Here is a 19,154-nt window from a genome sequence, read left to right as displayed (position 1 = left end):
GTAGTTCAATGCGCAGTAATGTTATGTTGTAATTACTGTATTTACGAATTTAGCACCAAAAATCATGATATATTGAAAACATTGACTACAAAAATGGCTTGGATAATCCAGAAACTTGGATAAGCGAGGCTTGGATAAGTGAGACTCTACTGTAGCATTACTGTGTGTTGAACTACTTTTTCTGTCAAATTTGTTGTATAACATGATGTTTTGGTGCTTCATTTATAAAATCATAACTTAATTTGATGTTTAATAGGCTTCTCCTTAATCTCTCCTTATTATCCAAAATATTCGCTTATCCAACGTTCTGCCGGCCCGTTTACGTTGGATAAGCGAGACTCTACTGTACTTTTAGTTGTGTTGAATTTAAGCTTAGGTTTGCAGTAAGGAGCTGGACTAATTTATCTAACAATCCCACGTTTATAAATTGCTCCTAGTGACAGTTGCTAACAAAAAGTATTACAGGCAGATGTAGAATGTAAAGATTATTCATATGACAGCAAGCAGAGAGACAAATTACTTAGCGACTGTGTACATGCTCTCTTATAATTGCTCATAAATTATTATGGTTCATGGTAAAATGCACCCAGAATCCCTAGACCGCTGGATTTATTTTAAATATGAACCAGAGCAAATCATTTGAAACGCACTGGCATGGAAGGCATGTTGTACAATTACTGTGGATAGAGTATATGCATACTGGCGTTAATCATTAGAGAAGTTCATTGATAAACCATAGCAGGGTTTCAATATTGTATTTGTTTCTACAATCCAGGCCCAATTAGTTGCCTGTTATAAAAGGTCTATTTGATTACTTTCTTTGCATGTTGACAGTGTAATCCAACACACACTTTTATAAAAGTACTTCCCAATGTGAGAGCAGAGCCCAGATAAGTACACATAAGATTACCGTATATACTCGAAGATAAGGCGAGTTTTTCAGCCCTTATTTATGAGCTGAAAAAGCCTCCCCCGGCTTATAATCGGGTCCAGGTCAAGGCCAGCAACAGAGCCTGCAGGCTATTGCTTGCAATATGTGATCTATTTCTCTCTTCTCCTCCCTTATCAGTGTGTTTACTTTTGCAAAGCCTCCCTCGCTCTTAATCAAGAGAAGAGAAAGACACCCTTGCAAGTCAGGAAGAAGAAAAATATATATTCATTAATCTTATGAAAGCATTTCCCCCTGGAATATTTGTTAAACTCTCCTACAGATATATAGGCATTAACCCTTTGCAAGCTTTTGCAATCTCTGTGTACCTTTTTATGTGTATCTATCTATATACATTATTTTTATATATGAATTTACCCTCATATGTTTGCAAGTCTCTGCAAATATCTATATAAAGAGAGATGTCTGGATAGATATGAATATATTCTTACCTACCTATATATAGGGCTTGCAAATATTACAGGGGGGAAATGAACACACAAATATATATAGACATGTCTAGTTAGATATGAATATATATATATATATATATATATATATATATATATATATATATATGGCTTGGAAATATTACAGGGGGGAAATGAACACACAAATATATATAGACATGTCTAGATAGATATGAATATATATATATATATATGGCTTGCAAATATTGTAGGGAAAATGCACACACACACAGAGAGGGATTTGCAAACATTTCAGGGAGAAATGCATATGTGAAATTAGTATCTATAATTATAGATCTATATCTAGCTCTTCATTGTTTATATAAGCATTGAATGTTTGCCTGTTTCTATGTTGGAAGCCGGCCTGAGTCCCCATGGGGAGATAGGGTGGGATCCAAATGAAGTTTTTGTTGTTATTATTATTATTATTATTATTATTATTATTATTATTATTATTATTATTAGGTTATTGTTAATACATATTGTTTTTGTTGCCCCTATTTTTCAACTTATAGAGCTAGTTTATCGCTTTTCTCTGAAATACGGTAAATATTCAAAACATTTAACCTTCTGATGCCTCGTTTAATGAAATTTTATTGGTATCTATTTTTATTTTGGAGTTTACCCATAACTTCTGCATTTCCCACCCTTGGCTTATACTTGAGTCAATAAGTTATCCCAGTTTTTTGTGATAAAATTAGGTGCCTCGGCTTATATTCGGGTTGGCTTATACTCCAGTATATACGGTATATACCTAGCTTTGTGTTTTTTTGCTTACGTATATATTTAATTAATTTTTGGTCCAATTTAGTCTTCTAAAGCCATTCGGTCCAATTTTCCATTTCAGCCTGCAAATCTTTTTTTTTCAGTGCACAAAAATTGCATTGATATTTGCCCTCAATATCCCTTAGTATACACACATTATATGAAGTGTATGCATATTTGTACATAATAATAATAATAATAATAATAATAATAATAATAATAATAATAATAATAACTGTATTCTTATACCCCTCTTGTAAATTCCCTCTTGTAGTTTTTGAGCTGAGCATTGCATTGCAGCCTATTTATTTAGTATTAAAAGCATTGCAGAGATAAATGTTTAAAATTGATAAAATGGACATTTTAACACAGAAGTTAAGAGACACAAAAAAAGAAAACGGATTGGTCAAGCTTCAGAGACTTTATTCAAAAGAGCGGAAACACATTCATTATTGATCTTTTGGAGACATGACAGATAAATAATCAGGAAAGTTCAACTGGACATTAAAATGGACATTGAAGTTGAGAATAACAATAACTCCTCAAGAGGTCAATAGGAAGTTATCCCTGTTTTTTTTTAAAAAAAAATCTATTTTTTTCTCTATTTTTTCCATTTTTGTTAAATCTTGTTTCTTAATTAATCTTATATGCTTTATTACTAACTTTCACTCACTCAACTTTAGTCTCCACTGCATTGTTTTCCTAGCTTTTGTTGTAAATAGTACTTGAAAAGCAATAAAAATTAATAAAATAAAAATAAAATTGATAAAATAAAGCTGCTAAATAATTTTAGATCAAAAACAGGCCACAGCGATGGGCACCCTTGCTCAATGTAAATCAACCAAATGAGGTTTCACCACTTCGCCCTTTGCTGAAGTATTTCCCTCCCATTTTTCAGAGTCGAAATCACATTGCCAGTCTTGGGATAAAAAAAGGATTTAGCTCTGAAGCGCCCTGGAGCCAAAATCTGCAGAATCTGTGCCTTTGTTCGCGGACATAATTGATGCAACGAATTTCATATATCTGTGCGTGTGGCCGGCTGTTTCCCCAAGGCTTGTTCAGAAAATGACAAATTTCCTGCTTTGTCAGAATGTTAAGCATGCTTCTAATTTGGGAATATAATAAGTATTGTATCCTATTGATAAGAATACTTAAACACGTTGGGCTTGACTCGGAGAGGAGGTGGGGGGCTTCTGCTCAAGGGAGAGCCAGAAAGGACGCTGGGAATGAAACTATAAAGAAAACATTTCTTTGTAAACATTCACATAAACATAGGACGTGGGACATGACAGGAGGGCAAGAGATGGTTTTAATTAACCAAATATTGCGGCAATTAGGGCAAAATGCAATCAACCCTTACCTGTCCTAGAATCATAGAATCCTAGTTGGAAGAGATCTTGTGGTCCATCCAGTCCAACCCCATTTGGCCAAGAAGCAGGAAAACTGCATTCCAAGCACCCCTGACAGATGGCCATCCAGCCTCTGTTTCAAAGCCTCCAATGAAGGAGCCTCCACCACAATCCAGTGAAGAGAGTTCCACCGCTGAACAGCTCTCTCACACAATCAGGAAGCTCTTCTTCATGGTGTTAGGGTTGTTGTATGTTTTCCGGGCTGTCTGGCCATGTTCTAGAAGTATTCTCTCCTGACGTTTCGCCCACATCTATGGCAGGCATCCTCAGAGGTTGTGAGGCATGGAGAAACTAAGCAAGGAAGGTTTATATATATCTGTGGAAAGTCCAGGGTGAGGGAAGAACTCTTGCCAGTGTAAATGTTGCAGTTAATCACCCTAATTTGCATTGAATGGCTTCATCTACTGGCTACTTTCTGCCTGGGGGCATTCTTTGTTAACTGCCCCTAGTTCCCATGTCTCAGAGTGTTGCTTCTTATTTACTGTTCTGATTTTTGAGTTTTTTTTTAATACTGGCAGCCAGATTTTGTTCATTTTCATGGTTTCCTCCTTTCTGTTCAAGTTGTCCACATGCTTCTTGTGGATTTCAGTGGCTTCTCTGTGTAGTCTGACATGATAGTTGTTGGAGTGGTCAAGCATTTCTGTGTTCTCAGATAATATACTATGTCCAGGTTGGTTCATCAAGTGCTCTGCTATGGCTGATTTCTCTGGTTGAATTAGTCTGCAGTGCCTTTCATGTTCTTTGACTCTTGTTTGAGCAATGCTGCGTTTGGGGGTCCCTATGTAGACTTGTCCACAGCTGCATGGTATCCGGTAGACTCCTGCAGAGGAGAGAGGATCTCTCTTGTCCTTTGCTGACCGTAGCATTTGTTGGATTTTCTTTGTAGGTCTGTAGATGGTATGTAGGTTGTTCTTCATCAGTTTGCCTATGCGGTCAGTGGTTCCCTTGATGTCTGGTAAGAACACTTTCCTCTGGGTGGATCTTTGTCTTGACTCTCATGGCTTGTTCTTGGCCTTGCAGCTCTTCTTCTTCATGTTCAGGTGGAATCTGAAACAAGCTCCCTCCCTCCTCCCTATGACTTCCCCTCACATCTTGATACATGATGTATCAAGTCTCCTCTCAGCCTTCTCTTCTGCAGGCTAAACATGCCCAGCTCTTTCAGCCGCTCTTCATAGGCCTTGTTCTCCAGACCCTTGATCCTTTCAGTCACCCTCCTCTGGAAACTTCCAGCTTAGAGTCAACATCTCCCTCTGGTGCCAAAGAACTGATCTGAAGGCGCTTGAGACTCCTCAACGTCGTTCAGGTTGGCCCTGAACATGAAGCATAAGTCTCAAGGGTAAGAACCTCAGAATTGGTGCTGAGAGGTAACTTAATCAAGGGCTTTTAGAGCCAAGACTCTCTCTCACGTCCATCTGGTAGAAAGCTTGATGGTGGAATGAAAAAGGAAACACTGTCCTACTCCAGGAAGAGGTGGAGCCAAACAATTGAGCTGAGGGAGCAATATAACTGGTGCAAACATTGACTGACAGCTATAAATAACCAATCAACCCAACTACATTTACAGGGTAAAGGCAAAATCAGGCATGATACAACAATTCAAATCTTGCAACTTACAGTTCGACATATAGATGGTGCCACTCGCGCCATCACAGTAATGGTTAGACTAAGACTGGGATGACTCAAGTTGAAATCCGCACTTTGCTGTCACTTTCTCTCAGCCCGCTATGGTTGATGTGACGACAAAAGGATGGAAGGGGCCCACAGATCCCGTTTGAAGGACGGGTCGAGCATATGAACATAAATAAATTGGAATGATGTCAAGCCATTGCTTTCAACACCTGAACATGAAGCGTTGCCTTCCTGGCTCCCTCTTTCTTAAAATTACAGTGTCGCGAATCTTCCAGATGAAGCCTGTCTTTTCTATGCTCCAGTGACTGACAGATCATTGAAAATGGAGCAGGGAAGAACAGGCACAGATTCTAACTTTGCGGTAGATGCTTTAGACAGTTTGACCTAGATTTGAGCCCATGCACGACTACGTCAAGAAGGATCGTTCGTGGTGCTGCTTCTAACAAGACAAAACGACGGAGGGACGAGGAAGAAGTCATTGGCAGTTTGATTAGCCTCTCTTCAATAATGACAGTTTGGTCCATACACGTTTCCCCCCACAAATGTCATCGATGTTACACACCCTGTTATAAACAGTCTTGAGTTACTCTCTCTGAATGTGATGCTCTTCCTAATTATCCCCTTGGAGTTCTCATTGAAGGCTTAGCAAGGCAACAAAAGAGTCCCCAGCCAGCCAGAAACAAAGAAGAACCGTGGCCTGTGTTTCCAGCAGATGCAACCAGACCTTTTCATTGCGTTTGTCATTAACAGCAAAGCTTTGAACAAGATTGAATTAATATTTGGACCCAGCAGATACAGGCAAATTCTCTGCATGGAATTAATACTGGCATAAGAAAACACTTTCTAGACAGCCACGTAGCAGCAATTTCATATAAAAGAACCCCAAAACCAAACTATGCAGCAATCTGAAATCCACATGTGTTTTGTTCCTTGAACAAACTGCACAATATCAACTTGGGAAAAAAATTCATAGATACTTCTTCAGGTAATAATTTCCATATAAATGCTTTTGAGGATTGTGTAGAGAGTAGTGGTGTGCAATTTTTCATTAGTTGTCGTAAGTCGTATCAAATTCGTTAATTCATACTTACGAGGCAATATCCGACATGCCGGTGTGGCCCACGCCCAAAACTTAAGAATCAAAACTTACCCAATACTTTTTCATTTGCATTAGGAAGGAAGTAGAAAGAGGGATTTACAATATTATTTTATTATTTATACTATTATTTTAGCGTTTATTAAAAAACTGCGAAACAGCGAGTCCACAAAAAGTGAACCGTGAAGTAGTGAGGGAACACTGTATTCATTTCCTCCACATTGAAGTCAAAACTGTGGAAATTACTATCAAAGATTTACATCTCCTAACCTGCTACCTGTGTTTCCTGAGACTTATTCTGTTGGTTTGGTATTTGGACTGGATCTGGTGTTTTCTAGGGCCATAAATCAGACCTCTCAGATTTCAGAGATAGCTTTTGTCCTTTCCTACTGTAATCTGGTAATTTCAAAGTAGATTCCTTTTCTTCAAAAATTGCATTGAACTAAAATACTTGTCTGAAGGCTGTTCTTGGCAGGGGTGCTTTGAATGCGATTTTCTGCTCCTTGGTAGGGGGTTGGACTGGATGATGGCCCATGAGGTCTCTTCCAACTCTACGATTCTATGATTCTAAGAACTTGAAATGGAAAGACATTGATGGTTTGGGCCCCAAACTGTTATCTTTCTCGCTTTCCATTCCTTGGGAGAATCTCAAAAAATATCTCAGGCTGAAACATCTCCATCCCATCCTTTCGATGGATTCGGAAGATTTAACCTGAGATTTCCTGCATACATAAGGTGCAGTGCAGTGTGTTCATGATCCAAAATCAGGAAAGGTATTTTTCTTGACTCTCACAGTCTAGGTCAGATATGGGCAAACTTTTTTGCCTTGGGGTCACATTGTGGGCCTGGCCGAGTGGGCCGGGCCAGGAGAGAGGGTGGCCGGGGATGTGCTGGTAGGGATGGGCCTAGGAGAGGGAGATCCTGGGAAAGGCTGGGGCCGGGAGGGGGGGCGGGGCAGGGCCTGGGTCCTCAGGTTGTTCTCCTGGCATAAGGAAGAGGCTGCTCAACCCATCTTTATGTTGGGAAGAAAACAAGACATGTGGCGACTGCTCACACTGTCCTTATACCGGAAGGAGGGCCCTCTGGAGCGCTCTCAGCCACTACATGTCTTTCTTGGGCCATCCTCCCAGAATAAGGACAGGGACGCTCACACCGTCCTTATACCAGGAGGAGGGCAAGACATACTGTGCTGACAGCGCTCCAGAGGGCTCTCAGCCACTACATGCCTTTCTTGGGCCATCCTCCCAGAATAAGGAAAGTGTCACTCACACCATCCTTATACCAAGAGGAGGGCAAGACATGCAGTGGCTGAGAGCGCTCCAAAGGGCTCTTAGCCACTGTGTGTCTTCCTCCCCCATTCTTCCTGCATAAGGATGCAGTGAGCCACCATGCCCTTATGCCAAAAGGACAGGGGAAATGAGGACAGCCTGAGGTAAGCACCTAGGGCAGTGATGGCCAACCTACGACACGCGTGTCAGCACTGACATGCCTAGCCATTTTTGCTGACACGCTGCCGCATGCAGATTGATTGGATGACTATGTCTTTTGTGGCCAAATTTGGTGTGGTTTGGTCCAGTGGTTTTGTTGTTTACTCCATGGGATTTATGCACATTACATTTTTATATATATATACTAGCTGTGCCCGGCCACGTGTTGCTCTGGCGTTGTCTGGTGGTGTTGGTGAGAAATTGTTGAGGTAGTGGTGGTATTGAATGTGTGTTGTATGGTTGTCTTTATGTTTAGTATACATTTGGTTGTTTGTGTACTGTGAAAGTGGTGACGATAGAGGGGGTCTATGTGCAGAGCTTAGCCCTCTAACTGGCAACAATTGGATAAAAACAATTATTGTTCTCCCTTGAATTAGGACTTTATTTTTCTTTTCTTTTTGTTGTATCAACCTAGAGCCGTGGATGATGGGTTGTGTTGTCAAATTTCAAGGTTGGGGGGCCTGTAGTTTTGTTGTTTTGTCTGGGGCCCTGATTCCATCACTCTTTTATATATATATATATATATATATATATATATAGAGAGAGAGAGAGAGAGAGAGAGAGAGATTATTATATCATTCTATTATTATTCTATTATTGTAGCATATTATTACTATTATTATATTATTATTATATTATTCATTATTCATGACTACATTGAAACTAGAATAGAGAGAAATCAGCGTGGAAACTGCAAGAGGTACCACAGCTTGTTGTACATGGAAATAATGGTATTAAATAGTTTTTGATTTATTAAATACAGTTATATATTACAATTATACATTTTTGTTATTTAAACTATACGTATGGGTTTTTTTTTCTCAAAGTGACACACCACCCAAGTCATGCTAGATTTTTTGGTGAATTTTGACACACCAAGCGCAAAAGCTGGCCCATCATTGACCTAGGGGGTCGCATCCGGCCCCCAAGCCTTAGTTTGCCCATGCCTGGTCTAGTTGGTGTCAGTCAATGTTCTCGGCTCCAAAGTAAACTGTGATATCTTTCCATCAAAGGATAGAATCTGAGTTTGGCACATCTTTTGGTGTGTACAACATGTTCTATGCGTCTGACATGGCTAGAATGAAGTGGCATCCCGAAATAGTTGCACATTGCCTCTGAATGGAGCCCTTCTCCATTCTGCTCAGTTGGTTTCAATCATAGTACTTGTTCTCTTTCTATCCAGGATTCTGGACTTGATGAGGGTTGTAGAAAAGGTCAGTTATCATAACAATCATGTCAGCGAATGGCAAAATGACATGGAAATAAAGGATTGTTCCTGTTTTCTCCTTCCGAAAGCAACAAACGGAATGCTTTCAAGACAAGCAATGCCCTAAATGTCAAATCAAGCAGACATTGTTTACACAAACTAAGGCCACGTCTACCATTCAAGCAAGAACTGAGACAAATATAGCTTGCTTGTTTCTGGATCTAAAGGGTCATTTGCGTTTGATATCTCATGTCAACCTGAAAACCTACTTTTAATCAGCTGTACAAACAAGCAGCACTGAAAAGGAATATTCATCCTTCATAAGGTCACGCCGAGGTCTCCTTGCCTTCCAGTGTTTGTTGGTTTTTAGAAACATATTTTTCTTAATTTGTGTTCTCGCTTTTTATTTCTTTGCCATCTTTTTTTGGAAATGGTATTTGCAAGGTTAGAGCTCAATAAAACACGCTCCAGTTACTGAACTGTAAAGTACACCACTCAAAAATAGTAAAGTTGTGAAAAATAGCCTTCAAAAATTCATTGAGGAAGTCTGGAGGGTTAAGGGGCTTTTGGTTGTGATTGTATTGGGGGGTTAGGGCTGTAAAAAGGGGGTTCAGATTGCACATGTCCATAACATGCATTTTCCCTGTGAACTAAATCGTTCAAAGGCTGCATGTCATACCCCAGCCACCTTTGGTTTCTGAACCTGATTCAGAAATGAACTTTGACCAGGATGAAGCTTATTCTGACTTTTTACCTAGTCCGCAGAGCTCCTTCCAATTACAGCTGCCGGCTGTTGATAGCTCGGATGATTCCTTAATTGGGAGAGAAACTGGAAATATTACTCCCATGGCTGAACCAGATGTTCTGAGTTCCCCAGAGAATGTGTCCTTCAACAGAAGGGAGTTTCTACATCACCAGAGATCAGAAAAACAAGGGCTTAGAAGGAGCAACCACTTAGCATATTGAGGGGATAATGGATAGAAGATTCCCTTGGGAACCTCTGGGGAGTTTGGCCTCCCTTTGTTGTGATCAGATCTAAGTTCCATAAAAGTGTCTTGCACTGTGAACACTTTGCGGTGTCAACGTAGCTATTTCCTGAGAACAGTTCACCGACTCTAGCTCCTGATTCTACCAAGCCAAGTTTCCTGTTCCTGGCGGCCAAGCCGAGCTGCGACTCCCGAGTAGACCCAGAGTAAATCCATGTCCTTGCCTTGTTCCTGAATCAAGTTTGGTCTTAGCTTCGTCTCGTTCCTGCCTTGATATCAAAGACTTCCTAGTGACTTTGGACTTTGTTATTTAGTCTTACTTCCTTGTTGTTCCCCGCTGATCATTGACTTCCCCTCTGCTTTTGTGAGCATGTGGTGCTCCATGACTCCTTGCCTTGGAAAAAGTGTGTGTGTGTGTGGTGTGCAGGCCCAGTACATATATCTGCCTGCAGCCGAGCGCCTCCTCTAGAGTAAGAAAGTCAGAGCTTGCCTCCTTGCCTTGAGAGAGTGCATGTGTGATGTGCATTCCTAGTGCCTGCCTGCATCCAAGCATTCCTCTAGAGTAAGAAAATCAGTGCTTGCCTCCTTGCCTTGAGAGAGTGCATGTGTGATGTGCATTCTTTGTTCCTGCCTGCAGTCAAGCAATCCTCTAGAGTAAGAAAGTCAGAGCTTGCCTCCTTGCCTTGAGAGAGTGCATGTGTGATGTGCATTCTTTGTTCCTGCCTGCAGCCAAGCAATCCTCTAGAGTAAGAAAATCAGTGCTTGCCTCCTTGCCTTGAGAGAGTGCATGTGTGATGTGCATTCTTTGTTCCTGCCTGCAGCCAAGCAATCCTCTAGAGTTAGAAAGTCAGAGCTTGCCTCCTTGCCTTGAGAGAGTGCATGTGTGATGTGCATTCCTAGCGCCTGCCTGCAGCCAAGCAATCCTCTAGAGTAAGAAAGTCAGAGCTTGCCTCCTTGCCTTGAGAGAGTGCATGTGTGATGTGCATTCTTTGTTCCTGCCTGCAGCCAAGCAATCCTCTAGAGTAAGAAAGTCAGAGCTTGCCTCCTTGCCTTGAGAGAGTGCATGTGTGATGTGCATTCTTTGTTCCTGCCTGCAGCCAAGCAATCCTCTAGAGTAAGAAAGTCAGAGCTTGCCTCCTTGCCTTGAGAGAGTGCATGTGTGATGTGCATTCTTTGTTCCTGCCTGCAGCCAAGCAATCCTCTAGAGTAAGAAAGTCAGAGCTTGCCTTCTTGCCTTGAGAGAGTGCATGTGTGATGTGCATTCCTAGCGCCTGCCTGCAGCCAAGCACTCCTCTAGAGTAAGAAAGTCAGAGCTTGCCTTCTTGCCTTGAGAGAGTGCATGTTGTCAGAGTATTAGCAGCACAGCAGTAGTTGGATGGAATCAGTGGAACGCAGAACGCAGAAGATGTGTGATGTGCATTCCCAGTGCCCGCACCTGCTTGCAGCCAAGCACTCCTCTAGAGTACGAAAATCAGAGCTTGCCTCCTTGCCTTGAGAGAGAGTGTGTGTGACGTACAGGCCCAGCGCCTGTGCCTGCCTGCAGCCGAGTGCCTCCTCTAGAGCAGGAAAAAATGTAAGAAGCCTCCTTAAAGCACACACCTTCCTGCATCTGAGCATCTCTCCTCTAGAGTAAAACAGCTTAAATTCCTAAAATGACAGGAAGGGGAGCCTGGGAAGTCCCCCAGAATGAAAACAAGTATCTGCCAAAAAATGGATCAGGGGCCCCACCAAAAGCCGGGATACGAAACGAGTCAAGGTTTACCCTGAAAGAACAACCCTACTGCTTTCTGTTTCTTCTCCTGTATTAGTCCACTGGAGTGGCTGTTACTAAATGACTTATGGATCTGGTTTCTCAGCAGTGTTGATGGAAAGGCCTTTGATCCCATCTCTTTCCTTCTGCTCCGGCTGGATGCCATTGGATATCTTGTAGTTCTCTTCTCAAGTACAGAAGGATTGCTGTTTTCATCTACAGAGCATTGTAGGTTTGTAAAAAAATACATGCCTTCCTTTTTCAACTACACATACACTGTGTTTGGGTTTTTCAGACCTTTCATTTTAATATTTTAATTGCCGAGTGGAAAAGGAATTAATGGTTCAGTACTGCATTTATTTTAGCCGTAGAGCTGTTCTCAGATTTCGGGGCATGCCTGCTACCTCTTGAACTTAACCTTTTCCAAAACCTTACATGACAAGGGTTTAGAAATTGAAATTTAGCAGAACTATGCAAATTGCATTTGGAATGTGGTTCACTCCCTTGGTTCAAGTGACCGCAGTGTAATTAAATTTAATATGCTGTGATTTGGAAATTAGTCGTCTAAGCCTGGATTTGAAAGGATTTGAGAGGAGCTTAAAGCGACGAAAGAAAAGTCATTAAGAGGGAGACGGAACTCTTTAACGAGGTTCTAAGACCACAATAATGGAAGCAATCCCTTTGTACAGTAACAATACAATCCTGGGTGTATTTATTTCTGGGTCGTCGGCATGGGATTCCAGCAGTTTACTCAGAAGCAAGACATTCCGGGTTCAGCAGACCTAGTTTTGTGGCCAGGAAACCAAGGATCCCAACTCAAACATTTTATGAATGTGCCTCAAGTAATCAAATAGAAGCAGTGGACAAACCAAAGAACAGAAGAACTAGCTACTACATTATGTAAAAGAATAGGTGATCATGAAAGTCACTAATGGATCAGACCAAATAGGATCATCTTGAGATAAGAACCTCTGGCATTCATGGTAGCTTCTACCATGCTTGGTCATACTGGTATGGTCTGATGGGGACTAGAACCCAACAAAATCTGGAAGGCCACAGGTTCTCTAACCCTATGTAGGGCTCCTCTAAATTGACCACATAGATGCTCTGGACTAATCCAAGAGGTCCTGGAGGAAGCCACATACTACATCCCCAATGCTTGGTGGTGATGGTACGGAATATACAGTGTCCAACCAGGCTGGACCATCGTTTTACTATCCCTGTCACTGTTGCCAGATGACTAGAGCTCTGTGAGACCTCCAAACTGTTGTGGATGCCTGTCTTGACCTGACATCAGCAGAGACATCCACACCACCAGGGAGAGGTCAGGTGGGCTTCTCTATGATATGGGCACAGGATGTGTTAGTGTTTTTGTTGTTATAGTGTGAAATGTTCAATCAATTATTGCTGTTGGAATGTGTATATGTGTTCCGGCAAGCATTCCAGCAGTCCAGGAGTTAATTACATGCCAGCCCTGATTGATTGCCAGGAGGGCCAATGGGTCAAGACTTCCGTTTAAACTACGTGGACGGAACATTCCTCACGAACTGTGGAATGTAAGGAGGTGCTCACTTCCACTGATAACGAACTCGGCAAGCCGAGAGGATGTGCCATGTTTTGTCCTTGCCAAGGAAGCATGTGTCCAGAAAGTGATGGTATTTAGTGTTGTAAATAACTTGTAAATAAAGCCTTTAGAACTGCTGGGATCAGCAGATAATTAACGACTGAGGTGTAGTTTGTTGGTGCCTAAGTGGTCTGGCTGATTAGAAGAAGGTGAGACCTGACTCATCAATAAGTCAGGGTGACGATTCCCCTGACAGGATGCCCATGATGGTTAGGAGCTCTCACAGAGCTCTAGCTGAGGTGACAATGACACAAGCCTGATCCGTTCCTTTGTCCTATCACTGATGAACTCAAGGGAAAGGAGGTGGCAGCATTGGACCATGTGGGCAGTGAACCTCGTCCTGCTGTCTACATTGCACCCAAGCTCCAGTTCCTCTGGAGTTTCAGCCAAACTCTGACATATCCTTCAACATTCCTTCATGGATCAATTCATGCAGGAGTGAGACACAGTCTGTGACTGCTGGCCATGTGAACCTTTAGATTTCAGAGGCAGAGGAACCATCATGGGCACGGGCCAGTTCTTCCATGTGCTTCTGGTGACCTTCCCATTGGTTGGCCATTGTGGCAAATGAGATGTGAGACTATGGGCTTGTCTGCATGGCTAAGTCAGTTTCCCCACAATACGAGTTAGAATGCCTTGAATGCCATGAAGCAAGCCAGGAGCAACTTGATAACAAGTGTAGTCTATTGATCCCATGTAGACAAGCCCATCATCTCACATCTCATTTGCCACAATGGCCAATGGATGGGAAGGTCACCAACAGCACATGAAAGCACTGACCCATGCCCATGATACAGTAGAGTCTCACTTATCCAACATAAACGGGCTGGCAGAACGTTGGATAAGCGAAAATGTTGGATAATAAGGAGGGATTAAGGAAAAGCCTATTAAATATCAAATTAAGTTATGATTGTACAAATTAAGCACCAAAAACATCATGTTTTACAACAAATCTACAGAAAAAGCAGTCCAAAACACGGTAATGTTATGTAGTAATTACGAATTTAGCATCAAAACATTGCAATACATTGAAAACATTGACTACTAACAAATTGACTACAAATAAAGATAGAATTGCATAAAATGAACTTGCAGTAGCAACATTGTCAGAAATTAAATCCATAAAAGTTTAATTCTTGCTGCCTAGAGAAACTGCTGTGGATCGGGGCGGAAGGAAAATTGCGTTGGATAATCCAGAATGTTGGATAAGTGAGACTCGACTGTAGTTCCTCTGCTTCTGAAATCTAAAGGTTCACGTGGCCAGTAGTTGCGGACAGTGTCTCTCTCCTTCATGAATCAATCCAATCCACTTTTTAATCAGCTTAAATGATTTGCTGTCATTACATCATGTTGTTTCTGTTTCCAAGGAAGCACTTGATGTGGTGGTGAGAATGGACACTTTTTGTTGTGTTGTTGCACATGGATGTCTTCTTGTTTGTGACCAAAGTATATGATACATACTAGGCATGTTCGATCGATGAAAAAAGTGTTTCAATTCTCGTTTCTAAAGTAGGGGGCACTGGTGCTTCGATATAGAAAGTATTTCCGATTTTTTCACCCAAAAATTTTGGATATTTCCGAAAATTCGTAATGATTCTAAATGTTTCTAAAATGGCGGACTCGCATGCACAATCGCCAAAAAAAGGAACCAGGCCGGGGGGGGGGGGGCTTTTACAGGGCTCTCCCGCCCTCATTTCTTGAGCCATCCTCATCAAATTTGCAATGCCTTTGCAAATTGTGCAAAGATACTTTGAAAACTAGAAATTCCCTTGCTATATTTGTAAGCAAGAAGGACACTGGAAATCAATGGTGTCTCTGGCTATGTAATCCCATAAGCCTCAATCCAATGCCTTCAATTAGAAATGGACCAGTGACCACCACACCAAGCAATGCCCTGGCCAGGAGTGCAAAGATACTTTGAAAACTATTCCCTTGCTAAGAGAAAGAACCAGCAACAAAACCCTAACCCTTTCTCCAAACCCCTCTGTGGGAACAGCCAGACTGGGCCCCTTCACCCTCTCTCTCCCTCAAGACACGAGGCTTGCTTGCTCTCCGTTTGCAAACCACCACCCTCTCCGCACAAAGCCCAGCCCAGAATGGCTCACCTGGGCTATGCACCGGGCTTGTATGGCAATCTTCCATGTGGACGCAGAGGACCCTAGCCCCCACCTTTGCGTCCATCGTGGAAGCTTCTGATTGGGCGGGGAGTGGCAGCCATGTTAGGCTGCGCTAAGCTCCCATTCAAGGTAGGTTGCAGAAACAAAAACAATTTTTAAAATAATTTTTAAAATATATTTTTAAAAAAATTGGGGGGGGGGGGAATTAACGAAACATTAAGAGACAATTAGAGAATGGGCCAACAATGGTTCGAATTACATTGCTGGTTGCGCTGTGAGACGATGTCTCGGAATGCGTATCAAAAAGCGAGAACAATCCGAAATAATTCCGATATACGCTTCAAAACGATTTTTTGGACATGTCTAATACATATAATGTTGATCTGATTCTTTGCTTAGTAAGAATGGTGGCTGTACTGAAAACGTGCTCTGCAGACTCACTTGCAAAGATATATACGCAAGCTTAGGCTTTAATTGGTTTCCAAAGAGTAACGTGCCGAGCTATCTTGAAGACAAAATTGGACTTGGTGTGGATATTGTCACCGCTACATATCATGAAACATAGCTAATTGGAGGGTGGGAAAATGTGAGAGGAAGGTGTGATGTTGAGCTTGCATGCTGTCCCGGATTTTCTTCAAGCAGCGAATTGTAATCACTAAATTGGTCGATAGGGTCAAGTGGTGGAGCAGAAAGCACCTGAATTATTCATCAAGGAAGACACATCTGGTGGTGGAAGGGAAGAAAAACGAGAGAGGAACAAATAAACCCAGCAAGCTCCCCTAATCATTACGTGCAGTGATTACACTGAAATTTGGAACGATCACGTTATCATTGGTTTCACTTCTTAACATGAAGTGGCTATAAACTTGTTTTAATTCTCCTTTTGAGGAGCTCAGATGAATTTTGATCAGCCTCAGAGTTATATTTGGTTCCGTTCTATGTGTCTAAGTGTAATAATCTGCCAACAGGTATGAAACTTGTTTGCTTTTTTAAAGTTAAACTGATGGAAAAAGAGATTCAATTATTTATTATTTACAGTACAGTAAGTCTCGCTTATCCAACCTTCGTTTATCCAACGTTCTGTATTATCCAACGCATCCTCCCTTTTAGGACTCAGTGTTTTTGTAGTCATTGCGATGTTTTGGTGCTAAATTCATTAAATACAGTAATTACCACATAACATACCATGTATTGAACTGCTTTTTCTGTTGATTTGTTGTAAAACATGATGTTTTGGTGCTTAATTTGTATAATGATTACCTAATTTGATGTTTAATCGGCTTTTCCTGAATCCCTTTTTATTATCCAACATATTCACTTATCCAACATTCTGCCGGCCTGTTTATGTTGGATAAGCAAGTCTCTACTGTATTTATATTCTGCCCTTCTCATCCCAAAAGGAACTCAGGGCGGATCACATTATATACATATAGGGCAAACATTCAATGCCCATATACACATAGAACCGAGACAGAGACAGACGCAGAGGCTATTTAACCTTCTCCTGAGGGGATGTTCGATTCTGGCCACAAGGGGAGCAATTGCTTCATCATCCACTCTGATGGCACTTCCTCACTTCCTCATTCCAACGTTGTAAATTAGTTAAACTTGCCTCCCCACTTTTATAAGTGGTACCTTATTTCCTACTTGATAGATGCAACTATCTTTCGGGTTGCTAGGTCAGTAACGAGCAGGGGCTATATTTTATTTTTAATTGATGGGTGCTCACCCCGCCACGGGCTGGCCTCAAACTCATGACCTCTTGGTCAGTAATGATTTATTACAGCTGGCTATTAACCAGCTGCGCCACAGCCCAGTCCTATGAGATTACAGACTTCTGGATCAACCTCAGACTTGCAAATGTGCGGGCTTGTATTGATCAATATAAGCCCCATGGTGATAAAATAACTTCAGGTATGTTTCCACTTGATAGTCAGCAGGAGACATAGACGGATGAGCTCAATTGCTATTGGTTTTTTTTTTTAACTTTCACAGGGCACAGTGCAGAATCCTGCCATCTCATTAAGACCAATGTCTAAATCAGGTTTTGTTTTTCTCTTTGGCTTTCAGTGGATGGCTGCATTGACTGGCTGGTGGATCTCAAAAGGTACATGGCTCTGGCTGGTGAGCCCGTCCGAGTGAAATGCGCTCTTTTCTACAGCTACATCCGGACTAACTACAGCACGGCTCAAAGCACAGGCCTCCGGCTGATGTGGTACAAAAACAAGGGCGACTTGGAGGAGCCCATCATCTTCTCCGAAGTTCGAATGAGCAAAGACGAAGACTCAATCTGGTTTCATGCAGCAGAGGTTCAAGACAGCGGGTTCTACACTTGCGTGTTAAGGTGGGTATTTATTTATTTACTTATTTATTTACAGTATTTATATTCCGCCCTTCTTTCTCACCCCAAAGGGGACTCAGGGCAGATCAAGATGTACATATACATGGCAATCATTCAGTGCCATTAGACATAGAACAGACAGACACAGAGGCAATTTAACCTTTTCCAGCTTCTGGCTTCATGAAGGTATGCTCAGTTCCGGTTACGGGGGGAGCTGCTTCTTCTTCATCCACTGTGGCACCGAGTCCTTGATGGAGTACTTCCTCATTCTTCTGCACACTGCTGGAAGTTTTTATAATATAATAACTTTATATAATACTAGCTGTGCCCGGCCACGCGTTGCTGTGGCAAAGTGGTGGTGGTATTGGTTAAAAATTGTTGTGTAATTTTTATTTGACATTATTTGTATGTTTTAATTAATTTTATTGTAAGTTATCTTTTTATTTATTATATTTTATTATTTTCTTGTATAATTTTTAGTTATTTTTTGTTATTATGGTATTTTATTGTATTCATTTTTTAGTGTTTTTAATTATTTTTTAGTGTTTTTAATTATTTTTATTGGGTTGCTAGGAGACCAAGTTGGAGGAGCTTAGCCTTCTAACTGGCAGCAACTGGATAAAAGCAATTATTCCTCTCTCTCTAATTAGGACTTTATTTTTCTTTTCTTTTTGTTGTATCAACCTAGAGGCATGAATGATGGGTTGTGTCGTCAAATTTCGAGGTTGGGGGGCCTGTAGTTTTGTTGTTTTGTGGGTCGCTGTGATGCCATCACTCTTTTATATATATAGATAATATAATAATAATAATATAATATAATATAATATAATAACCGCTCCCATCTCCCCAGAGGCGGCTCACATGGGGACAAGCCCAGTTTCAACATACAATAAAATACAGCATAATTAAACCGATAAAAAACAAGTGAAATAGTATAAACATACAAACCAGCATAAAACATCAACATTTTTATGGTGTCGTAAATTAGTTAAATTACCTCCCCACATAAAAACGGTACCTACATTTCCTACTTGACAGATGCAACTGTCTTTCGGGTTGCTTAGGTCAACAACGAGCTAGGCTATTTAATGGTCGGGCACTCAATCCGAACTCATGATCTCTCGGTCAGTAGTGATTGGGTATTGGGTTTAGTGTTAACTCCTATACCTTTTGGGTGCAGCAAATATGAAAAACAACATTGTTATGCTGTGAAATGGCATTGTATCCTGCTTCTTTGAATGGATTGAGCTGCAGTTTCAGCCTGGAACATCAGTGGTTCTCAACCTTCCTAATGCCACAATCCCTTAATACAGTTCCTCATGTTGTGGTGACCTCCAACCATACA

General features: G+C 41.3%; 1 protein-coding gene across 3 annotated transcripts in view; it reads left to right on the top strand.

Annotated features, from left to right (window-relative positions):
* il1rapl2 (interleukin 1 receptor accessory protein like 2) overlaps nt 1-19,154 on the top strand; it is a 584,424-nt gene that overhangs the window by 304,208 nt on the left and 261,062 nt on the right. For all 3 annotated transcript variants that reach the window (XM_062963793.1, XM_008119838.2, XM_008119837.3), the window contains exon 3: nt 17,539-17,812. In XM_062963793.1, coding sequence (XP_062819863.1) covers nt 17,539-17,812 — 274 coding nt within the window. The remainder of the gene's footprint in view (nt 1-17,538; nt 17,813-19,154) is intronic.

This window comes from Anolis carolinensis, unplaced genomic scaffold (assembly GCF_035594765.1).
Source record: "Anolis carolinensis isolate JA03-04 unplaced genomic scaffold, rAnoCar3.1.pri scaffold_12, whole genome shotgun sequence".
Lineage (NCBI taxonomy): Eukaryota > Metazoa > Chordata > Lepidosauria > Squamata > Dactyloidae > Anolis > Anolis carolinensis.
The sequence above is the reverse complement of the archived record's forward strand: the minus strand, read 5'-3'. Positions and strand labels throughout refer to the sequence as shown.